Genomic DNA, 24,562 nt, shown 5'->3' on the forward strand with positions numbered 1-24,562 from the left:
GGAAATTAAGTGATTTATTGGAGCTTGGATTATTAATTATTCTTGTGGATTTTATTGTGGGAATTTATTCTAAAAGTGTTCTTGGATTTAACTTGGATTTTAACTGTGCTATTCAAAAAGGATCATTCAGGATCAGACTAGACATTAGACTTTACATTTTATTTGGACTTCAGGTATTTGTAAACACAATTTGTTATTTTATTTTTCTTTAATAATTTTTCTGTAATAAATTTGTTATTGTTACAAGTTTGTTGCTGGCTTTTCTTTCTCGTTACGCCTGGCTCGTAACATATAGCTTAACAACCTTTAAATATTTATAAGTTTTACCTCAGCAATGAGTAACTTGACAGGACATTGATTCTATATCTCTTCCGTAGCATTCTCCATCCATGGTGTTAGTTGGATACCAATGTTCGCGTTCACGTGACCTGGTTCCTTCGCCACATGTCGCCGAACATTGCGACCATGCTGACCATTCCAACCAGGTACAATCAGTATAAACTGATTACAAATTAATGGTGAAAAAAAGTGAATATGAGAAAACATCTTTTAGACATAAGTTTATGTATCAACTGACGAAGCTAATAAAACAAAACATGTATTGATATTTAAAATTATGTTGGTTTTGATCTATGTGTCCTATAGACATAAATGACCACATTTTTAATAGCATGAAAACGTTACTGATCTTTTTAAATATCATAAATGATATAAGCATATTTTTGTTTAAAGGTTAAGCTACAGTCTCACTTACATCCCGGCAAAGCCCCGTCAGAGCCCCGGTAAACGTCCGGGTGATCCGGGAACGACCGGGAACAAGCGGGGTACATACATAACTCTGCCGGCAACGTCCTGGATGATCCGGGAACATACGGCATTCGACTCATTCGGATGGAATAAAATATTTAATATCATCGGGGTGGTCAGGGATGATCCCGGAAGATATAGCTATGCCGGCTTCATCCTTAGCTCTGCCGGGAACGACCGGGGTTATATCGGGGAGGCACCGTAGCTCCGCCGGCAGAAACCGGGGATGATCCGGGGTATGATATAGCCGGTAGAGCTACGGTAGAACCCCGGTGAATACTTGTAGAGCCCCGGTGAATATCGACAGAGCCCTGGAGGATGCAGGAAGAGCCCCGGAGGATAACGATGGAGCTACGGTTGATCCCGGTAGAACCCCGGCAAAGTCCGGTTCATTTGCGATGATTGCACTTGTTTGTATTAAAACCCTTCCGATTTCCCTTCTATCCAGTCTTGCATACGGAATTTTCAGAAAATCATCATGAATTACTATTCTGGAACTATATATATTATATTAAATAAAAATTATGTATCAATGTTATCATTTTCGCGCGTTTTCAGTCCACCGGTGTTCTACCGGGGCTCTGCCTGGATCGTCCTGGGCTCTGCCGGGGCTCTGCCTGGATCGACAGGGGCTCTGCCTGGGTCAACCGGGGCTCTTCCGGCGTCATCCTGGAATGACCAGGGAAGCACATGCATGAACCGTAGCTTCACCTCGGCTCTGCCTGGATGATCCGGAGCGCATCCTAGGCGGTTAGTTGGGAATTACCGTAACTACAACTACAACTGCTGCCTGGGTTAGTGTGACCGCAACCATTATTTCATCCAGGATCGTCCCGGATCATCCCGGTTACTTACCGGGATGGTCCTGGGATCTACCGGAGTAAGTGAGACCGCAGCTTTATGATAAAAGCTTTTTTATATTTAAAATAATGAAGACAGACTTAAAATCAAATGATCATTTTTTGGTGTTTTTTTGTTGTTTTTTTTTTTGTTTGTTTGTTTTTTTAATTACAATTTGAAATGCTTCCCTTAAATGTTGCGTGTTGGCTGAATTAGGGGGAAAGTTGTCCGGGTGTACACCATTGAAAATACTGAAAAAAATGTTTCACTGCAGTGCGGAAAATGAAAATATGCATTTTATTTCATAAATATTTCATTCATAAATATATAAGAAGTATAAATCTATTCCTGTGTTATAGACTTCACATTGATTTTTTTTTTTTTTTTTTTTTTTTTTTTTTTTAGTATATTTCTCATTTACATTGACAGAATATCACACTCCCGTGATCTATCTTACCATTTAAAGGCATAAGATGTTGCTGCTCAACCACTCCCTAATTCTAGATACAAATGTATATACAATCTGCATAATATTGTGTTATATGTACATTTAATCCAACAATGCTTAAGCTAAAAGGACAAATATCTATTTTATAATAAATAGCATTAATGTTAAAATGGCAAAAGGTAAAAGTTGCAAACAATCACAAACTACCGGCAGTATATAAACGTATTGAAGTTTGCAAAATTGATTGTCCTCTTAGATCAGGAATAATGAGTACCAATTGCTCGTAACAATCTACCAAAATATTTACCCACCTTCACAATTAATCCCTTACAGCCTGTTGTTTTTTCAGCTTTACCTTTGCACTTGTTAACGTCTGTTTCAACACCAGAAACTAAGCAGAAACGGGTACTTGTCCGAATACCCTTTCCACAGTTTTCGGAGCATTGTAACACGACCCATTCTCCCCAATATGGGTCACCTTCTATAAAACAAATGAGATCAAAGATCGACACAAACCAGCCACAACATCAGGGCGCCCGGAAAACACCGGGAAAGGACAGGGGGAGAGACGTGTAATAAGTGAAATGAAAGGAATTAATAGGGGCCGATACGGGTATAAAAGGGACAAGGCATATAAGGAAAAAGGGGGGGGCGTTTTGTGTTAAATTATCACAAAGTAAATATGCTGAGAGAGGGCGATATTTCAATAAAACTTCTTAATTGTACATAAATCTTTCACAACGCCTCAACGTAATTATTTCTTAACTTGGCTGCTTGGCTCAATAGGGAGAGCATTCGGATTACTAATTCATAAGTCGTTGGTTCGATCTTAGATTGAGACGAAATTTATCCGTAAATTGTTCTTGGTTACTGCATCTAATGGACTGTAATATTCATTTGTCTCTCCTTGGCTGATTCAGATTTCATGTTGGATTAGTATTTGGTCACTTGCGAAGATAATGGTTATTACTGGTTATCAAGAAAAGCCGGTTCTAGGTGGGAAAGACCGACGAAATATTACCAAAAACGGTAAAAACGCAATTCTCAGTAAAATAATTTTTTGTCAATATGAAGATTGAATGAACAAAAGAACCAAATGCTTTATAAAGTTCACATTGTTCTTTGATAGCTGTCTGACAACGACAGTGTCAGTAATAACATTAAGCTGTATTAAAATCAATGGTATTTATGTAATAAGTGAGATAAATGTTTTTCTTCTCAAAGGTAATAAGGTAGAAAAAGTTTGCAAGAAATCAAAAATAAATTTGTTAAACTTGATATATATTAAAGAAATACCTGGACAATCCTGTATATTACACGTTTCATAAGACGTTGACAAACCAATGCAATCAGCTCCAGGGTTTGCTGGATCCGAAAATATACACACCCTGGTCCTTGACCTTTGACTGTCCCCACATGTTGCCCCACAAGCACTCCATTCTCCCCATTCTCCCCACACACCGTCAACTGGAGTTTCTGTAAAATTCATATTATTACTTTTACTATCATCATCATCATTTTTTAATTATTTTTATTATTATTTTTATTATTATTATTATTATTATTATTATTTATTTATTTATTTTTTTATTTATTTATTTATTATTATTATTATTATTATTATTATTATTATGTTTTTATTTATATTATTATTATTATTATTATTATTTAATATTATTATTATTTATTATTATATTATATTATTATTATTATTATTATTATTTATTTATTTATTTATTAATTTACTTATTTATTATTATTATTATTATTATATTATTATTATTATTATTATTATTATTATTATTATTATTATTATTATTATTATTATTATTATTCTAGTAAAGTGTGACACGGGAGTGTACCACCTGCTTTCAATGTTGCACCTGTTTATTTTATCGATGTTGTTAAAGACATTTATACTGAAACGGGTCGGAAGTGATAATTCATAGTAACATTGAAAACACATTTATATCAAAAGATGTCTTTAAACAACTTTCAGTAGATGATAAACTAGTCACATTATTTGATATGTTAACTACTAACTCCCTATATACACGTGTCGAAGATATCGAGCAAAACATGAAATCAGTCTTGAGCCAAAATGATGACCAAAATAAACGTTTAAAGATTCTAGAATATAGAAGTATTGACCAAGAGGCTAGAAGTCGCAGACAAAATCTAATTTTTCGGGGAATCCCAGAACAGAATTTTGAAAATTGTACAATTCAAGTGCAGGCGTTCTTAAACGATCACCTGGATATGGAAACTTCGGACATTTGTATACAAAATGCTCATCGACTAGGCGCATTCGCGCGTGATAAAATTAGGCCAATTATAGTCAGTTTCAGGGACTTGTGCGATATTGAACTCATTCTGTCAAACGCGTACAAATTAAAAGGAAAACCTGATAAAGGAATAAATCGGGACTATCCAAACGAGATTGTGCAAGCGCAAGGCAGACTATGGTCGACATTCAAGGCGGAGAAGGCCAAAAATAAAGTGGGTTCTGTAAAAATAGCAAACTCTGCCAAATTAATAGTAAATCGGAAAGTGATAAAGGACGAATTTCCTGATTGGAATGAAATCATGCAGGACTCTCGGATCCCAACTACACGAGCGCACTCTACAACTAAGAATCACGATCAACCTATGCGGAACGAGAACATTAATGCAACGTCCAATCAACTACCGGTCACTACACATAATCCTTACTCAACATTGATGGAGCACGACTCCCAAAATGATGTCTCGAGCGAAACCGACACCGCCGCTAGTGACGACAGTGTGGACGAGTATAGCAAGTCGATGCTACAGTTCCAAGCCTTACAGGAGAAACAGCCAACACTTATTGCAGGAGGCTCACAGCCTGGCGTGCACGACTCGATTCGAACATAGGTCTCAGGGGGAGATGCCTCGGCTAGAACCGGAAAAAACTGTGACATAAATCAGAGAAAAAATAGTGCTAAAACCTACATGCAGCTATGCAACTAAGATGTATAAGTCTTACCAGGAAATCTAGGGACAAGAAAAAAAATAATCACGGTTATAAACTGATAGATATTTGTAAAAACAATAATTTAGGAAGGTTAGGATCAGATAAAAACATTGGCAATATGACTTTTAGAAATGTTTCAGTCATTGATTATCTAGTATCATCATTAGATGGATACCCACTGTTAAATGACTTCCAAATAACTGACCTTGATAATTTATACTCAGATGGTCACGCGCTGATACAATGCCAAATTAGAACTAAAAGCGTTATGTCAAACAATATTATTAATAAAAATACAAGCAAACCAAAATGGAACAATGAACTTGCAAGTCATTTTGTTAGAAATATAAATACTGAAAATATTATTAAAATAAATAATGAGATTTGTCAAATGTCTGAGCAAAACGATCAAATGTGTTATTAAACAGGTACTTTTAGATCAGAATTATCAAATGTGGCATGAAACTCTACAAAATTCAAGCAAAGGGAGAAATTATTCTATATATAAAGAAAATATATGCCTTGAAAATTATCTATTGACTCTTGATAAGGGAGATTTTATAAATATGATTAAATTTAGAACAGGAAACCATTTTTTCCCGATAGAAATCGGCAGATGGGAAGGTACAGATATCTCTGAGAGAAAATGTTCTCTTTGTAGTTTAAATGACATAGGAGATGAACTCCATTATCTGTTGAAATGCACCTTTTTTGATGACCACAGAAAAAAATATATTAACAGGTATTATTATAGGAATCCAAACATTATAAAATTCAAAATGTTATTAACGAATTCAAGTCCTATGCAATTACAAAAACTTTGTAAATTCATTAAAATACTATTTGAAACAATACGGAGGTAATGTTTGTAACAAATCATGCAATATAATGTTTGTTAGGGAAAAAATGCTTATTTATATTTTTCGAAATTCTGTCCATTGCCATTATCTGTTCATATTAAGACTTCATGTTTGCTTCACGCTGACTATTGTTGTCATCTTTAATATGCTGTATAGAATGTATATTAATGCCATAACATGCAAACTGTATAATAACGCAATATATACTAGTAACCCGATTCTACATCGCAAATCAAATTAATGTTCCCAACCACTTCCCTACCTGTCTAAACATGGCATAAGTCTAAAAAACGCAACACAAATTTATAAATTAATATCATAAGAAAAAGGGTTAAACAATTAGTTTTGCGCAAAATACCTTTTTTCTGTTGACAAGTACGCACATTAATCCGTTTTTGTTTTTGTTTGTACTAGTAAATAAAGACATACTTTCTATAAGCGCGACACACTTTAAGTCTGTCACGATTCGCACGATCTAATTCAAGGTCAACAAATTTGAGCCAATCAGATAAGACTGAAATAGACACGAATGTCAATACTCCTACAACTGTCTATAGTCTGTTTTAAGATTCATACCATTTTCACACCTGTATAAACATACGACTTCACCGTTCGGAATAATTCTCGCATCGCCCCCCCCCCCCCCCCCCCACTCCCCTCATCAATGTACTTATTATAATAACTGAATATTTAAATTTACTGAAAATATCGCTTTATAATACTGTTTGCATACACCACATGTCATGTGTTTTGAAATTTGCATTTACTCTGTAATCTCATATGTCTTTTGATTTGAGATAATAAAGTATTGTTCTGTTCTGTTCTGTTCTGATAATCATTGATGAATAATCAAGACATCCGGGCCATTGTGCATGTAGCGGGCCGATTATCATCAACCGGTGGGAGAAATCTGACTAAAGTTCTGATCTACCTATTTCTTTTATCGACCGTATATGTTTCGCCTTCTTTATAATTTGAATTTCCCGAGAAAGCTATTTCATCCATGCAATCAAACCGGTTTAAACATAGGCATTAGAAGAAGTAATAAAATACCGCTATAGGTGAATGTTTAACAAATTGTTTATTTTTGTTAGAAAAACAAATTACTTGAAAAAATAGAGTCAATTTTAATGGGCAAGATTGTTTTACCAGTTTACCTGTCGGCTATATGGACAACGCAATGTTTGTTCTCGAAAACATGAAATTTACCTTTTCCAAGGGTTGAAGTTATAAACAAAATCGCTTTCAAAATTATGAAAGCTCGCCGATGATTGACTGTGTGAATAGTCACCAAAATAATTTCGTATATGGTCACGCTCAGATTTAAAAGTAGGGCGTTTTTTAGAGCTGACTTTAATCAAATTGCCGGTAAGTAGAATAATCAGTCCATGGGAGTTAACTATTGCGAAACTGATTATGGTGGCAAATAAGATTTATGTGAAATATTATTTTAGATGGTGGAACTCTATCAGAGATATCCATGGATCCATTGGACGTTTCCATTGTCGAATTGAAACGTATTGTTAGGTATATCAATGCTAAAGTGCTAAATAATATGTTTAAAATGGTTTATGCAATCCAATATTCATCTGAGCCGCGTCACGACAAAACCAACATAATGGGTTTGCGACCAGCATAGATCCAGACCAGCCTGCGCATTCGCGCAGTCTGATCAGGATCCATGCTGTTCGCTATCAGTTTCTCTACCTGTTATAGGGTTTGTAAGCGAACAGCATGGATTCTGATCAGACTGCGCGGATGCGCAGGCTGTTCTGGATCCATGCTGGTCGCAAACGCACTATGTTGGTTTTGTCGTGACATGGCTCAATTATAAACAGAGCAGAATGAAGTTGATGAAGGTTGACAAGACATGTGTTTAATTTTACAGTGGTACTAACATTTTTGAAATAGTATAGTTTAAGGATTGATATAGGTAGGTGTATTCATTGACAGGTCGCCAAACGTATATACACTTTTAAAATTTTAAAACAATGTGTTTAACTGTCAAATTATTTGTAACAAAGTAACTATATGGTAGACGTTTAAAAACCCATGATAAATGCGTCTGTTTCCAAAGTCCTTACACATTTAAGGACACAATTTTACGATTAAGTTATATAATTCAGTATGTTTGCCATTGCTATCGAAAATGTATGCAGAAAATAACCAATGTCTTTATTCCATTGATAAGTAATAAAACTAAAGAATACCTGGGCAAGACTGTATATTACACGTTTCCGTTTCAGTCGACACACCCGAACAATTAGCTCCCTTGTTTGCCGGATCTGGAAATATACACTCCCTTGACCTTGACCTTTGACCCTCTCCGCATGTTGCTCCACAATCACTCCATTGTTCCCAATCACCCCACACACCGTCAACTAGGAATTATTAAAATCATCGATCGAAATTAAGAGTTAATGCTGATACGGTTTACTGGATGATGTTTTTTTCTCACGATGCCTTATCCTATTTACTTTTTTCTGACTGATGAAATATCATCTTTGACTAAAATATATCTTATGTCACTTTATGGCCAGTTTGGTTTGCTGGAAATTATACATTCCTTTTTTTCTGTTTACTTAATTCATTACACTATCAGAGATCACGCATAGACTTTTGTCATAAAAGGATATACTTTGTGGGATGGTCTTATTAGTGAATAATATTATCAAGGCTCAGATTTCATTTTGTCAAATCTATTAACATGTCCAGATATATATACTTTCATACACTATATAGAATAAAAATTGTTTTCATAAAAAATTGTTTTGATCTAAAGATGACAAGACATAATTCTGCAGAAAGTTTTAAGTATACATTTTGTATGTTTCAGTCCAGCTAGTCTGCTTATTAAACATAATATTAGGCAATGTGCCATTTGTAAACTGAATTCATAACAAATAACATATTAGGCACTCTTATATTACTTCTCTAACTTTGCAGATTTGTTAAACATTCCAATGAAAACAGTTTAAACACTTGGTTTCAAAAAGTAAATCAAACCAAGAATCGGGACTGGAAATGTAAGTCATATTAGCATAGTAGACCATTTGACTATTGAAATAAGACCAAAAACATTTCGTTTAAATTATTTTCGGTCTTAGTAATAGAGTGGTCTTAAGAAGTTTTTATACTGTGCATTACTTTTATTACGACAAACGAAGCAAGATATTATATTTTAAGCAGATACCTCCAGATCTATTCTAGCTTTCACGACATTTTTGAAAATGTATATGAAAGTTAAATATTGTGAAATAAACAAAAAAGTAATTTACACATTGCAAATGTCACTTACAATCCACGTAAATAAGCAAAAGGAGTTCAAAATACGCCAAAAAAGTATTTACAGTGTGTGTTAGTAATGCAGTAGATATATAGTGATACATGTAAATACTGTAAAATCAGTCATGAATCGCACATATTATGTAACTTTAACTTGAAAAATTTCTAATTATTTCAATACACTTTTCTCATGTTTGATTTTCTTGAAAATATTTTGGTTCATCCGAAGGCTTGCAGCTTTAAGTTAGTTCGTGTTTATTTATCGCTACAGTTCTGTGACGAGTTTAATGTTAATATATCTGAAATGACAAAGAATGTATTTCTGTATGTGACACCTGTAAACAAGCTCAATACTAAAAGAAACGCAGTGAACTCATATAAATTAATGGCAGGTAGAATCTAATGCTGATATATTCCGAGAAAAGAAAATGGTAATAAAGAATACCTGGACAATCCTGTATATTACATATTTCGGTTTCATTCGACACTCCCGAGCAATAAGCTCCCATGTTCGCAGGATCTGGAAATATGCACTCCCTTGTTCTTGACCTTTGACCCTCTCCGCATGTTACCCCGCAGTCACTCCATTGTCCCCAATCTCCCCACACACCGTCAACGCTAACTGCAAAATCAAAAGAAAACATTTATAGGCATATTAAATATAATGTTGGATATATTAATGGACATTAATGTCCTCAATACGTCAGAAATACATGCGTGTGTGTGTGTTTGCAAGTAAACAATGACAAAATAGCAACGGAGATTTCGCAAAGCGCTTTTTTTGTAACATAAAGCAATAACTTATGTAGTGATTTTTTTTTTCAAATAAACATATCCAAAAAAATATGTTATAAAACACGCATGGTTATAATAATAGGGTCACTCTGGGAGTCTCTGAACTCGTTGTTTAACCTTCGTACCTTTAAATTTAAATGCTATGCTAAAACGCATCAGTAATACTTCAGAAAATAAAACATGTCAAAAAAAGCAAACGCAGCCATAGGCATTTATTGTTCTACTTATACCACAAGCATAATGCCTTGTTATGACACTGTATATAAAAATTAAAACCAGTACACATTCGTGTAATTATTGTAAGGGATAAGGACTTTAAAAATCCAAAGAAGGACAATTACATTTCACACACATAGACAGTTATCTAAGGTCAATAATGAAGGGCTTACCTGGGCATGTTCCTAGATTACATGCCATTGTTTCTACATCATCTCCAATACAAGGCAAATCAGTTGTTAGTAGATCTGGAAATATACACGTCCTCGACCTTGACCTTTGACCCAGTTCGCATGAAACACTACAGTCGCCCCAATCGCTCCATTCTGACCAAACTCCATCAACTGTAAAATAAGATTGCTTGATGAACTTGATAATGATTAAAACAATAAAAATTAAAGGAAATCAACTGAGGTCTTAATATCCTAAAGGCATAAAAATGAAATTATTTCATATTTCAACAGATACTGGGAAACTTAAAACGGCAAAATGTGCAAAAGATAATACAATGTATAAGGAATACACTCACAAGGAAATAAGAAATCGTTTATTTATTTATTTATTTATTTATTTATTTATTTATTTATTCATTCATTTATTTATGTATTTATTTATTTATTTTTGATTTATTTATTTATTTATTCTTGTCGTTTTTGTTTTTATGCAATAACGAGTCGGATTTGAATTAAAATCGTTAATTTATTTTTTTTATTCATTTTTATTTTTTATTCATATTTATTTTTCTAATTATTTGTATTATTATCTTTTTTCATGTTATTTAAATTTTTGGGTCATTTTTCACAGTTGAAATAATTACTCTGGTATAAAACGGAATGAGCGGGAAATTTTGCAAGTCTATCCCCACGTGAAATGGTACATAAATCTCGAAACAAGGTTAGCTTTTAAAAAAGCTAGTAGCGACTCGCTTCGTAATTTTTTTTCCAGGGGTGCGTTTAAATGTAAAAATGATAGTTCTGTTAGCTGAAGAGACTTCAGCGAACATCAATATAAAATTGAAATAAAGTTATGGAAGCCAGTTCTCTAAGTTTAACAAAGAGGAATATGAGTATATATGAAGATGCATGTAAACAGATAGAATGAAGTCCCTTTGTCTATGCACATTTACTATATGGCCTGTTGACCTTGATCAGAAAAATCTTAGATTTAGAATTCATAAAGATGTCTCTTTATACGAAGTTAAGTTGTAATATGTTATTTAGTATTGGAATGAGTGACAGACACAAGTCCTAAAGTAAACACAAGTTATCAGAAAAGCCGGGATCCTATTAACAAAAAATATAGGGATCCAAGATTTTGACCAGTCTAAGATATTTTTCAGATAAGCTGGGGTCCTATTAAAATATAAAGAGATCCCAGGAATTGGCCAGTTCAAGAATATAGTTTTCAGAAAAACTGGGATCGCATTAAAATATAAATAGATCCGGGATTTGACCAATTCAAGAATGTAGTCTTTGATTTTTTCCAATTAATTAGGCATATAATTATAAGTATTGGGATTTCGCATTTTAAGTTTGTTAATAAATACCTCTAAATATATTTATATCCTAAGTTTGATTAATTTAACGTTCATTACATACAATAAAAAAACTTAACGTTTAATGTCCTTTCATTACGACAATAATCAACACAAACATAGTTATTAGTTTTTCCTCTATATCTTATACGATCCCGGATCCCGGCCAGTCCGGGCCTCCCGGACCCCGGTCAGTAAATATATACACTAAATACCGATAAAGGATAAAATGACCGGAAAAAAGGAAAAAGAAAAAAATGCACAGAACCAGATGTACACTTATGTTAATTAACCAAACGAAAACTTACTACAGAGGAATAGGTGAGATCGCTAAAACAAGTCAGTGTAAATATGATTTTTTTGAAAAGAATTCATGAAAACAAACATTTTAATCATCATTATATCTTTGCGCTCAAAATAATACTTGCTGCTTTTTAAAAATGGCGTGAAAATTGAAGGTTTTTTTTGACGCTATGTAAGATTAAATTTGATTGGCTAAATAGTTTTGGATCCTAGCCCTGATAGATAAATTCTGTAGAAAGCTGGAAGCCAAGCTTCGATTAAATTTTTGGATGGATTCGGAGTTTAAGGTTGTTTTTCAGTAAAATCCTAACGTAATACCGGCTCGCCGTGGCGAGCCGGCATTAATATCTCGATTATTTGAAAAAAAGAAAACCTCACTGGTGAGCCTTTTCAGTGTTTTGTTTTAGCACCGGGTATTGACACAAGTCGTTACATTGATGAGGGTTCCTAAAGTTTGAACCGTTACAAAATAGTAACTTTCGCAAGTAAACAATACTTTAATTTGTGAGCGTGTTATTGTTTTTCAAAATTGAGTAAATAAATATAAATTTTTGAAAAACCTTTCTCCGTTCCGCTGAATCCGTTATAAAATATACCAAGATTGGTCAAAGTTGAACTTCCCAAGGGATCAAGAAGACTGGCAGCTTTTTTGACATAATGATCTGTTGAAATCCTTGCCTTGTACCAGGAATATCTGCAATAAATAAAGGATATTGAATAAGTGCACGTTCAGTACTGAATTAATTAAACGAGTTGAATAAAATAATAATATTCGAGCGTTCGGCGACACGGCAAGGGAACTAAATGTTTTTTATAATATAACATGGCTTGTTTTCCATATAATGTAACCAACGTTTATTTTTTTTTTTCACGTTAAACAATCGTTATTTTTGAATGTAAAAAATAAAATTTTAAATATTCGGTAGGTTCATTATTTTAACTTTTATTGAAGGGAAACTCTTTTCAATTTAAAATTTATATTATGCCGCGAGAGGCTGAAAATATGTTCTAGTCATCCCCTTTAATGAAGAGTATATAATCTCATTCATTTAATTTTCCCAAATATGTTTTTTAAATTTCTTCATATACCCTTTAAATTTTCCCCCAAAACACTTAAAATTTTTCCCCCTGCCCGGGAATATAAACCCTCATAGTTTAATTTTCCCCCGATCACCCCGGGGGAAACTTTAACCCCAAACCCCCCCGCATTCAGGGGTTTGAAACCCCCTTTGACTAAAAAATTTCTGTGATTCCCGATAGGTCATTGCCCCTTATCAATGAATTCCCGTTTTAACTAGGGGTTTTTGGGGTTTCTTTGGTGATCAAAAGAAAACTGCGTCGGCAAGGCTACTTGTTCGGAATTATCGACACTTTTGCAAGTAACTATGTCTTTAAAGCTAAAGCACTACAGCATATAAAAGCGTCACTAATAAAAGGTTATATAAAAGTCGTCTTGTTTAACAATATATATTTTCAGTTTGGGCAGTTTCTTAATAATAATATTTGTTACAAGCGCCACTTTCATTTACAAATATAGCCATGTACAAGCGGGATATGTATGGTATATTCTCTATATGTGAGCGTGTATAATTTTTCCTAAAGAACAACAACATTAAAATTTTGTATAACTCACCTGAAAACGAATGGCGAAGCCTCTAATCTAGGCAATACTTCTTTCATGAAATTCAGGTTATCGATTTCGTCGTACCCTTCACCCCCGCAAGCAAATTCTTTCAACCATATTGGTAGAGTATAGTTCTGATAAAGACGTTCTAAATGTCTCATCACCTGGTTGGCATTGCACATGTACGTATGTGTAGCAAGAAAATCAATTTGACAAGATGGTGAACGGTTTCCGCACTCTTCAAAGAAACTATAGAACCATTCGTCTCTATTTCCTAAACAGGAAGTGGAATCGCCGCCGCATGGGGCTGCAGATGGACTTACAAGGAGTCTACCGTTTGCTATTGATTCAATATCCGACCATGCAAGGACGGCTTCGTGTGGAGTCATGTTAGACTGTCCTACATGATTGGGCTCATTGTAACCGAGAATATACTCTGCCCCGTCCATTACGTCATTTACATTTATCCTGTCGTCCCAAACCATAGGTACATACGTATCCAGGTAACTAATGTATCTTGATGGACATATTCCAGATAAATATTCAATGTTAGGTTTATACTCATACCTGTAAAAAATATAAGATGTAATGGTTGATTTAGTGGCTTTTATTTGCTAATAGTATTGAAGTAGACATTTTTCTGAATGTGTAGTGTAAATCACCTGGCACTGCTGTTTGGACACCCCATCCCTACCTTGCTCCGGACCTCTGCAAAAAATAATTCAACACTCTAACACAAAACCACCGATAAAATTATAAAAAATCTAAATTATAGTAATAGAAAGGTGAAAAGTCTACATTGTTTGGCAAATGAACATATAGTAGGCTTTTCACCTTTCTATAAGTATAATTTTGCTAGTGGATTTTTAATTTTTTTTATGCAGACTCGGTTTGATGATGTACATGAGGAATAATGAAAATGTGCAACACCAGTAACGCTCTCTAGCACCAACTATACAATTAAGTACCTTTGAAAGATATGACCAGTTGTCGTCTTGTTTCCTTATTTTATATTGTAACAATTACTAAATATGAATAATACTTACAGCTAGCGCTTATATATTTAACACTAACAAATATCTGTTGATTAATATCATAGTCATCTCCGACAAAAAGAAAATTCAAAGATTGGTGATTATTCAAGAATGAACAAGACAGAGCTACTATTCTTCCAGTCAACATTTTTTCAAGTTACCTTGAAATTTGAATTTTGTTTTGAAATTGAATATATACCTTGCATGGCATAACATTGATAGCAAATTCTAATGAACAATATATCTTCTAACGGTGATTTTAATTGTTGCCCATGAATAAGAAAAATAAGCAGTGTAGGAGAAATTTCTCTTAAACTGTTCAGAAAATACACAATAATGTTTCAGGTCATGTGACCCCACATTTGATTTTCATAAATTTTTTTCAATTATGATTCTCTTTAATCGTGCAACATTTAAGGACATTTTGTTCATTAATTTCCTTCTTTGCATTTGTAAGAATGAGGAAACTGCAAGAAACGTCTTTAAATATGAACTTGATTTATATTATGCTTTTCAGTGGATTACTGATTTATTCGTGAAAATTATATTTGATAATTTCACAGTGAAAATCATCAAAATATAATTTCACAATTTTCAATGACGAAACTACTTTTTAAGAATTTCCCCATGTGGTACCTCAATTTTATTTTTGCTGACAATTCTGACAATGTCAGGCTGTTTAAAGAAAAGCAAAGCTGAAATTGATAAATAACTTAATTGTCAAAAGTAATAAAAAGAAGTAAACTTACTTCTATTCATTCAAATTCCAATCACAAAATTTCGTCTCTAATTTTTTTTTTTTCATTTTTACAGTCTGAAAAATACATTCCTTCCACATGTAAAACTGCTCTTGATGACATTTGGGCATATTAAAGTATCCTACGAGCAATAACTGCCGTATGCAGCTTGCTTTATGAAAACTTGAAAAGCAATGACAGCTATCCCCGTAGAATATGTAAACAACCCAGCGTTCATGAGCTAGCCTTTGATTAGTTTGAAGTTTTCCATTAATTTTCCTTGCTGCTATTTGAATGATTCACATCTGTCAACACTTACATTTTGTCTGTTACAATCCTCATATTTTAAAAAGGTGTATTACTAACAAATTAAAATGATATCCCTCTGAATCAAACACAATTATTTTTCCTCCCGTGAAATACACAACTTTGAAAAATGGCCTCTGCTAACATTTAACAAAGCCAGGTCTAATATTGATTCGCAGTTACTGTAAGTAACAGAAAATATGGATGGATGGTTGGACTTTTTCTCGTACAAGAATTGTTTGTTTTTATTATTAAAACAACCGCTCATTCATATTACTTTAATCAAATGAAAATTATCACCGTCATTTAACGTTGATTGTGGAACTAATTTTTTAGCTCAAGATTTCTTGTATTTAATGAGAAATTCCGACTAAATGGGACTCTCAATGGGGAAAACAGATTTTAATATTAACGTTAATATAATGGAAAATTCGTTTTAACTTGTTTTATAGCATAAAATAAAAAGAAAATTTGTTTGTTTGTTGTGTAAGATGAAATTTTATTTCATCTCGTGAATTTAAAAACAGTATTCTCACGTGTGGCGTAGCCACTCGTGAGAATACTGTTTTCAAATTCACGAGATGAAATAAAATTTCATCTTACACACAAACAAACAAATATCCCCTGTGTATATAGTTTTTAGGCAAATCAATGATGCGGTCTTTATAAGTTGTTTTTTTTTTCATAGAATAAAGCTCACGATCTAATAAAATATAAAAAAAATATGAAACCATGTCCGCTAAATCAATAAAGAGCTGCTGAAGTGATGCTCGTATCGTTATTTTAAGTTCGTAAAACGTACATTTTTAAAACAAATATTCTTGTTAATATTTTCATCCCTTTTTGTCCACAATTTAATCTAATTTAATTTAATTTAAGGTATATATTTGGACCACTAGAAATTATGTTTATCGACAATAAGAATCAGAAGTCCTTATATTTCTTTTGTTCTTAAAAGTTATCAAACATGTGTTTAATAAAGTTTAGATAATAGATTTAGAGTATGATGGGTGTTTAATAACTTAAGGAAGTAAAGCACTAATTAACAACAGAGCAAAAGAAGCCAAAAGTTTATCTATGAGGCAAATGTATTATTCTTTTGGAAACTGTTAAAAAGATTCTTATTTAAAACTAAAATTTTCGAGAAATAAAATAATAGCATTTTTGAGACATAAAGGGCCTTTAAGTATTGTCGCTCGTTAAACTATCACTTTTATCTCATACTATGAACTATAATGATAACTCAAAAACTGAATTAAAAATTGTCGCAATGCACTTTAAAAAATCAGCTCTAGTCCAAGCTCTAGCTCAAGAGTAAAGAGTGGTTGTATTGAGTTGAATAAATGGAAAACACTTACCACCAGGCCATGTTGTTTAAAACGTCAAAATCGGTGCATTGAAATTCCTCATGCCAGTGCACAATACCCTTCTTTTGTGACAAAATAGTGCAGAAAACTGACCGTAATGTTACAAAACAAACAACAAATATCCAAGTTCTGAGTCTGAACATTTTGTAGCAACTAATGAATTGAAACAGATGGAAATATTTATACATTTTATATGTCTTAAGAATGGACATTAATCGTATAAATCATGCGAGGGCTGTTAAGAAATATTACCAAACGCAAATCTTACGTAGCATTAGTTTGTAGGTAGGCTACGGCAGTATATAAACAAAATCACTGTACCCTGTCTTGCGAGCCTATTCAATTCAATATGTTCCCTGTCTTGCGAGTCTATACATTTCAATATGTACCCGGTCTTTGCGAGTCTATATAATTCAATACGTAACCTTTCTTGCGAGTCTATACAATTCAATATGTTCCCTGTCTTGCGAGTCTGTACAATTCAATATGTACCCTTTCTTGCGAGTCTATACAATTCATTCTGTACCCTGTCTTGTGAGTCTATACAATTCAATATGTACCCTGACTTGTGAGTCTATACAATTCAATGTGTACCCTTTCTTGCGAATCTATACAATTCAATATGTACCCTTTCTTACAATTCTATACAATTCAATATGTACCTTGTCTTGCGAGTCTATACAATTCATTATGTACCCTGTCTTGCGAGTCTATACAATTCAATTTGTACCCTGTCTTGCGAGTCTATACAATTCAATATGTACCCTGTCTTGCGAGTCTATACAATTCAATATGTACCCTGTCTTGCGAGTCTATACAATTCATGATGTACCCTATCTTGCGAATCTATACAATTCAATATGTACCCTTTCTTACAATTCTATACAATTCAATATGTACCTTAATTGTCTTGCGAGTCTATACAATTCAATTTGTACCCTGTCTTGCGAGTCTATACAATTCAATATGTACCCTGTCTTGTGAGTCTATACAATTCATTTTGTACCCTGTCTTGCGAGTCTATACAATTCATTTTGTACCCAGTCTTGCGAGTCTATACAATTCAGTATGTACCCTATCTTGCGAGCACAAACACATGATACTTCCGATCACTAGTGCCTATATATTTTAACTTGTATCTTTCATGCGAGTACAGGAAGTAGACTGGCTTATATACTGTGGGAGCATGTATGTGAAAACTGATAACCCCATGCTACAAAGATGATGTGTATCCTCAACTGTGTTTTCAGTGACAAGGCATTGGTCATCGCGCACCTGCAAAATGTTTTGTTTTGTTTTTTCTTTATCAATTGTAAATATCTCGTCGACTCGAAAGGAAAATATTTTCTTGTTTTTTGGGGGTTTTTTTTTCTAACAAATCGTTAGAATATCAAAAAAAATAATATTGTAGCGCGCCAAAGACTGACTTTGAAACTTGATATAATATAAAAACAACAAAAAAACGTTTAAAGTTTGATTGCCTAGTTTAATCCTGAAAACGGGATATTGGTTTTTTTTTTAATTGCTCACACTCAGACTCCCAAACAAAAATTTGGGAGCATATTCCAAGCGAGCGATGACGTAGCATATCGTGCACCATCCACTACAGCAATGTTTACTGTAGTAATAACACATTCAGACGTAGCTGTAGCATGACGGCTATCACGAAGCCCATCTTAAATATCAATTATATCCAATGTTTATTAAACTGTGGGATATGATAAGGTACTCTCCACATGCCCTTTGTTTAATTCTGATTTAATATCAGGCACGGCAAAAACGAGCGATCAGTATATGCGTGAACGAGCAGTATATGCGTGAACGAGCAGTATATGCGTGTACGAGCAGTATATGCGTGGTGAACGAGCAGTATAAGCATGAACGAGCAGTATATGCGTGGTGAACGAGCAGTATAAGCATGAACAAGCAGTATATGCGTGAACGAGCAGTATATGCGTGAACGTTGCTTTTGCCTTGTTGATCTTTATTCTCGTATTTTACAATACGCTTTTTAATTTGTCAAATTGAACAACAGTGTACATAACCTTAGTTGCCTCAAGCGAAAGTTATATTTATTGTGAATGGTTATCCCCGATTTCTTCGTGAGCGGAGAGTACTTTTATAGCACGTGCCCAATAAGCATTGAATACGGTAAAAATTAAGACTAGGATATCCCTCGTACAACAGCACACACAGTCATAATTCTTCATAAAATTTATATTTACCCCGGATATTACGTTGAGTCCTTCTTAATGTTGCAAAATGATTTATCGAAGCATACACACCTTTGTACATTTTATAACATACTATATATTTTATAGCCGTCATTTATATCATAATATCAATACAAATATCGTGTTATTTCTACCATGTGGCGCTTAATGTACTAGTAAAATAGACACAAAAACACACATTATGCAAGATATTTACTGAATAATAGGAGAGTCGAAATGTTGCTCTTTAATTTTTCTTAAAGTCAAGAATTTAGTAGAACAATGCCGTTTGTATGTGGTCTGCAATGTCCGCTGGTCAGTCAGTACAAGTTTTTCATTTTCCTACAAAAAATGTGAATGGTAATGACCAAGTTGAAATACAGAGAAAAAGAATCCCTAAAGACAGTTTAAAACGGCAAAGTTCAAAATGTTGCAGGTTCGGTTTGATTGCGCCTATTCAAGGACAGTACTGAAACGACTGAGTATTAAAGATATTTTGCGTGGTATAGGTCAATGCGTTTGAGATAATGCAATATGAAAAAGGTCCAATGACTGAATGACCCAAGTTTATAGAAAGAAAACTATTCAGTTACTTACTGGTACTCGTTTAAAGTACAGTTCGTTTACACGCTTACAGTACTGTTCGTTTACTGATAAATAAAAAAAAAACTTGAGATATTCAGATGCAGAAATTTATTTCAAAAGATTCGACATTATCAGGTCCAATGAACAGCGCCATGTTTTGAATTTAAGAAGGATTGTAGTTGTTATAGAATTCCCCGGGTTCAGTCAGTTCAGTGGTGTACCCTCTAAACAAGCTACCATACGTCCCGATATAGCCAGTGTTGTCCGGAATCCGGGCCATGTACCAAAAGTACCTGAAAAATATAAATGCAATTTTATTAGCAATGTAAAGGGGGAAAATCTTACACTATAATTTTTATGTCTACACATATGCCGCTCCTTTTTGAAAAAAGTTAAGAGACAACAAAATTTTTACACATATTAGGATAATTTTATACTTTTTTGTCTAAGTCTTTTTGTACTAAGAAAACACGCCCGGGGCCTTTCCTTTATGAAGTTCATTTTTTTTTTGTTTGTTTTATGTTTCATTTTTTCGCCTTTTTACAACAGTAAAGCATCATATAACGGGTTTTTCCAACCATCGCTGGGGAAATTAACCCCGTACAGACTACTTTCCTCCGTGCTTAACTACCAAAGCAGCCTCTGGGTATCGAACCCACACCTGAAAGGTAACTGGATTAGAAGTCATCGACTCTTAACCCCTTGACCATGTAGGCGGTCATAGCAATACGTGTTAAGTTTCTAGAATAAGCATAAAGCGGCTAACCCCCTTCTGACAAGGTTTGAACCCACGTGCCATACAGTTTTTATAGTACTAGTCCAACGCAATGATCTCATAGATCGTGATATTACTGACTGAAATAAATAAAGAGTGAATAGTTTTTTCTATAGAATGATATTTAAAAAACTGCAAGAAATATGCAATACTTGATAACGTAGTCAGCTGCTTCAAGTCGTGGTAGTAAATCCTCCATAAACCTCTTTATTCTTCCTTCGTTTCGGTTGTTTACGTTTGGTCTGCAAGCAAATTCCGTGAGCCAAATTGGTCTGTTATATCTATTGTAGAGCATTTCCAGATAGTTCATGACTTTGTCAGCATTGCACCAGTATGTATGTACAGCAAGGTAAGTGACGTTACACGAGCCATTACATAAGAGGAAGAATTCATCCCACCATTCTAGTTCAGTCTGTGCGCAACCCGATCCACATTTTGCGGCGCTAGGTGATATTAAAGGAAGACCGTTTGAATTTGCCTTCAATTCAGACCATATTGCTACAACCTCGGCAGCCGTCCTGTTTGACTGATTTGGATGATTAGGCTCGTTCATACCCATTACAGCAGGCGTTTGCATATCATGGTGACAAGTGTAGTTGTTAATTGGATACACACCCCATATCATAGAAACATAATTATCCGCATAATTGTCGATAACATCAGAACAAATGTCCTTTTCGTGGAAATAAGTTAAATTACATCTCCAGTCATACCTGCAAATTGAAGTCAACCATGTTTAATCCACGGGGGAAGGAACTGTTACACCAAGGATGGAGTTCTTATGATAACTTGCCGGGAAATCTTGTGATAATTGTCACGGAGTTCGTCGGAAAACTCTTGTATATATATGTACTGCAAAATCACTCAAATTGGTCATTATCACAAAAACTTCAGGACAATTGAAAAATCGGGCATTTTAGCCGGGGCTTTATGATTGCAACTTTGCATCATAATTAGATAGATATATTTGTCAGAGATTGATGATCACATATGAGCAGGTCAATAATGTGCGAATTAGCAAATAATTTGGAAATTTTACTAAAAACTACCAGATTTTAAACCAAAGGTTGGTGTTGAAAAAATGGACTATAAATTTGTATTTGACACATAATACAAAATTTAAGACAAGCTTAATCATTAGTGTTTTAATTTAGCACCTTACGCTTATTTTTTTAAAGATGAAAATTACCATTGACGAGCGTTTCTGTAGTATACATAAAAAATTTCCGACGAACTCCGTTACAGTTATAATAAGAACTCCTGCCAGTTATCATAAGAACTCATTTCCTGTGTAACAGGTCTTCCCCCCGTGTAATCATGATGAAGGACTAGTTTATTTTAAATAATAAGCAACGATGAAATAACAAAATCGTCTTTTTTAATAAATGACCAACAAAATTTATTTTGAATATATAATATGCTTAGTTTTGGGGAAAGTTTTGATAAAGTGAGCTTTATTCCAACCTTGCTATATGTTAAAATACCATAAAAAGCAATGTTCACATCAGAATTGTAATATAATTATATAAGCGACGTTGTTTAGTTTAAGCGAATTGCTTACAGACGAATAAAAAAAGGGGAGCGATGGCCTAGTGGTTAAAGTGTCTGCCTCTCAACCAGTGGAACACGACCATGTTTCTTCATATGACACAAGTACAAGTTGGTTCCAGGAAGCGGACTCGAAAGTGGATGTATATATATATTTCGCAATCGAACTTATATAAATGTTTTTAAAACCGATGAAAAAATCATTGAAATAATTAAACTTACGAAAATTTATTTGATGACATACGTGAAATTCAAGAGAAATGTCGCAGAAATTATTTAAAATATCAAAGAATGAACAATTAATACACACCATAAATCAATTCCTTAACAATTAAACGAAGCAAAAGAAAATTCTGTATTTTTAACGTATATTTTGTTTATATTATTTTCATGAATAATTATACAGTACACATCTAAACTGTATGCTGCATAGAAGTTTTGCATAATTTATTTATTCCAAAGTCAAAAATGCATTTTATTCTTTAACTTTTTTCTGTCCACTTCGCTTAGAAATCAAGCAATTTATATCATTGAAAATTAAGTACTTACCAGCAGTTTATGTTGTTAAGGACCTCGAAATCAGAGCAGTTGAAATTATCAGCCCAGTGCGCAACGCATTTCTTTGTCGACGGAACACCTTGAACAAGTTGTTGCGTAGTACCCAAAAACAGTAATGCTATCCATAAATACATGACTGTTGTTGGTTAAAGTGATGAAACAGTGAAAGACAATGACTTTTATATATGTTCCATTTTTACCCTTGGGCAAAAAATTTTGTAAGAGGGGTGATAAAAATGTGTGTACGCATTTCATTGTACAACGTAAAAGAACAACAACGACAACAACAACATTTTTATTGGCATAAATGTTACATGGACATTATATCTATTAACATGAAATAGTGTAAACAGTGGTACAAACATTTAAAATACAAATAAACATAAAAAGTTAGCATAGGAAGCCTAGAATTGAAATTATTGTTGCTAATACAAAAATAAACACATTTGTTAAACTAGTTATCTGCATGTGACTTTGTTGACAGTAAAATGGAGTCATCTACAGTAATAATGTTTTAGATTTTTATTTTCTCAGTTCTGTTTTTTGGGAGAGATTCCAAAAGAAATTGATATTATATGTTCGACTTTTCGCATATTACATACAAAACAGTAATGTTCGAAGTGAAAATATGTTACATATAATTTGATAGATGCAATGATGTCGTTCAATGCTTGCTCTTTAAAAAAAGCTCAAGCAGTTTGGCAGGGTCTATGCTGTTGATATTTCATATTGTTCATTCCCTTATACATTAAATGGACAACCCCCCCGATTTTTAAAGCACATGGTCTATTTCTGTTGAAATTTTAAAAATTGTCAACCCTTTAAAAATTAGAATGGGCTTTTTCCAAAATTTTAAAAACACATGGTCTTACTTTTTCCCCGGTATTTTAAATTTGTCACCCCCCTTAAAAATTAGGGAATTTAATGTTTTCCCCAAAATTTTAAAGCAGGGCAAAATTTTTTACACAAATTCTGGCCAAATTATCCCAGGTTGAAATTTTGTTTCCTTTATTATTTCCAAAACATCTAAAAAAACTGATGGAATTTTAAAATTTTTTTCAATTTTTCTTTTAAACCGTACTTAATTTTAAATCTTTCTCCTTTTAAAATTTTTTTGACCATAGTAAAAATAAACAGTTTTACAAAAAACCCCAAAAAAATTTTTATTATTTTGGGGAAAAATTTAAATTAAAAAAATGTCTTTTATACAAATAATATGGTGTGATTTGGGAAATTTAAAAAAACTTACCAAAAATTTTTCTTTTTAAATTCTGCGTTGTTGAGATTCAAGTGTCGTTTTCAGAACTGTTTACCTCCAATTGCAGCATTTTGGAGCCTTTCATCGACAAGAAAAAGTAATCTTTGGTGAGTTTAGAATCAAGGAAATACATTGCGACTATTTGTTTACAAACACTTAATGAACTATACAGTATAGAAAAATTCTAACTCAGTTGAAAAGTCATGCTACATAGTATATATCTTAATAAATTTATATGGAGACTAATGCCAATGACAAATAGGTATATTGTGTTCCCAAAAGGATTATAACCTTAAGTTATAGGCTAGATAACAAAATGTTCCGTTAGTTCATGGACAATTATTTTTCCACACGAGCTAAATAGATATTTGTAAAATGTAGATAAAAGCTGTCAAATTTCTGCCAAGCTTTAGTCTATATTTCATCAGAATTTTAGAAAGGATAATTTCCGAAATCATAACATGCCACTTGTAT

General features: G+C 33.5%; 2 protein-coding genes across 2 annotated transcripts; both read right to left on the reverse strand.

Moving 5' to 3' along the window:
- Nucleotides 1-360: 360 nt before the first annotated feature.
- On the reverse strand, nucleotides 361-17,286 carry LOC132752828 (properdin-like). Its single transcript, XM_060743214.1, has 9 exons — nucleotides 17,143-17,286; nucleotides 13,717-14,274; nucleotides 12,644-12,777; nucleotides 10,420-10,590; nucleotides 9,681-9,857; nucleotides 8,161-8,331; nucleotides 3,392-3,571; nucleotides 2,407-2,576; nucleotides 361-501 (listed from the first exon to the last, which is right to left on the reverse strand). The coding sequence occupies exons 1-9, from the start codon at nucleotides 17,151-17,153 to the stop codon at nucleotides 361-363; spliced, it is 1,713 nt and encodes a 570-aa protein (XP_060599197.1). The 5' UTR covers nucleotides 17,154-17,286.
- Nucleotides 17,287-20,042: 2,756 nt separating this feature from the next.
- Nucleotides 20,043-22,985, reverse strand: LOC132752829 (uncharacterized). The gene is made up of 3 exons (XM_060743215.1): nucleotides 22,822-22,985; nucleotides 20,877-21,437; nucleotides 20,043-20,242 (listed from the first exon to the last, which is right to left on the reverse strand). Exons 1-3 carry the CDS (start codon nucleotides 22,962-22,964, stop codon nucleotides 20,113-20,115), a joined length of 834 nt encoding a protein of 277 aa, XP_060599198.1. The 5' UTR covers nucleotides 22,965-22,985; the 3' UTR covers nucleotides 20,043-20,112.
- Between the last annotated feature and the right edge of the window lie 1,577 nt (nucleotides 22,986-24,562).

The sequence above is a fragment of the Ruditapes philippinarum genome, unplaced genomic scaffold (assembly GCF_026571515.1).
Source record: "Ruditapes philippinarum isolate M1 unplaced genomic scaffold, ASM2657151v2 ctg10296_1_1_1_1, whole genome shotgun sequence".
NCBI lineage: Eukaryota > Metazoa > Mollusca > Bivalvia > Venerida > Veneridae > Ruditapes > Ruditapes philippinarum.

Bases quoted from the DNA above. Each gene is read 5' to 3' on its own strand.
- LOC132752829 (XM_060743215.1), bottom strand. From the start codon at position 22,964: ATGTATTTATGGATAGCATTACTGTTTTTGGGTACTACGCAACAACTT. The intron at 21,438-22,821 runs GTAAGTACTTAA...TTCAATTTGCAG, and splicing joins CTTAACAACATAAACTGCTG to GTATGACTGGAGATGTAATT. The intron at 20,243-20,876 runs GTATTGCATATT...TATATTTTTCAG, and splicing joins GCAGCTGACTACGTTATCAA to GTACTTTTGGTACATGGCCC.
- LOC132752828 (XM_060743214.1), bottom strand. The intron at 9,858-10,419 runs GTAAGCCCTTCA...TTGATTTTGCAG, and splicing joins TAATCTAGGAACATGCCCAG to TTAGCGTTGACGGTGTGTGG. The intron at 502-2,406 runs GTGGGTAAATAT...ATTTGTAATCAG, and splicing joins GTAAGGGATTAATTGTGAAG to TTTATACTGATTGTACCTGG.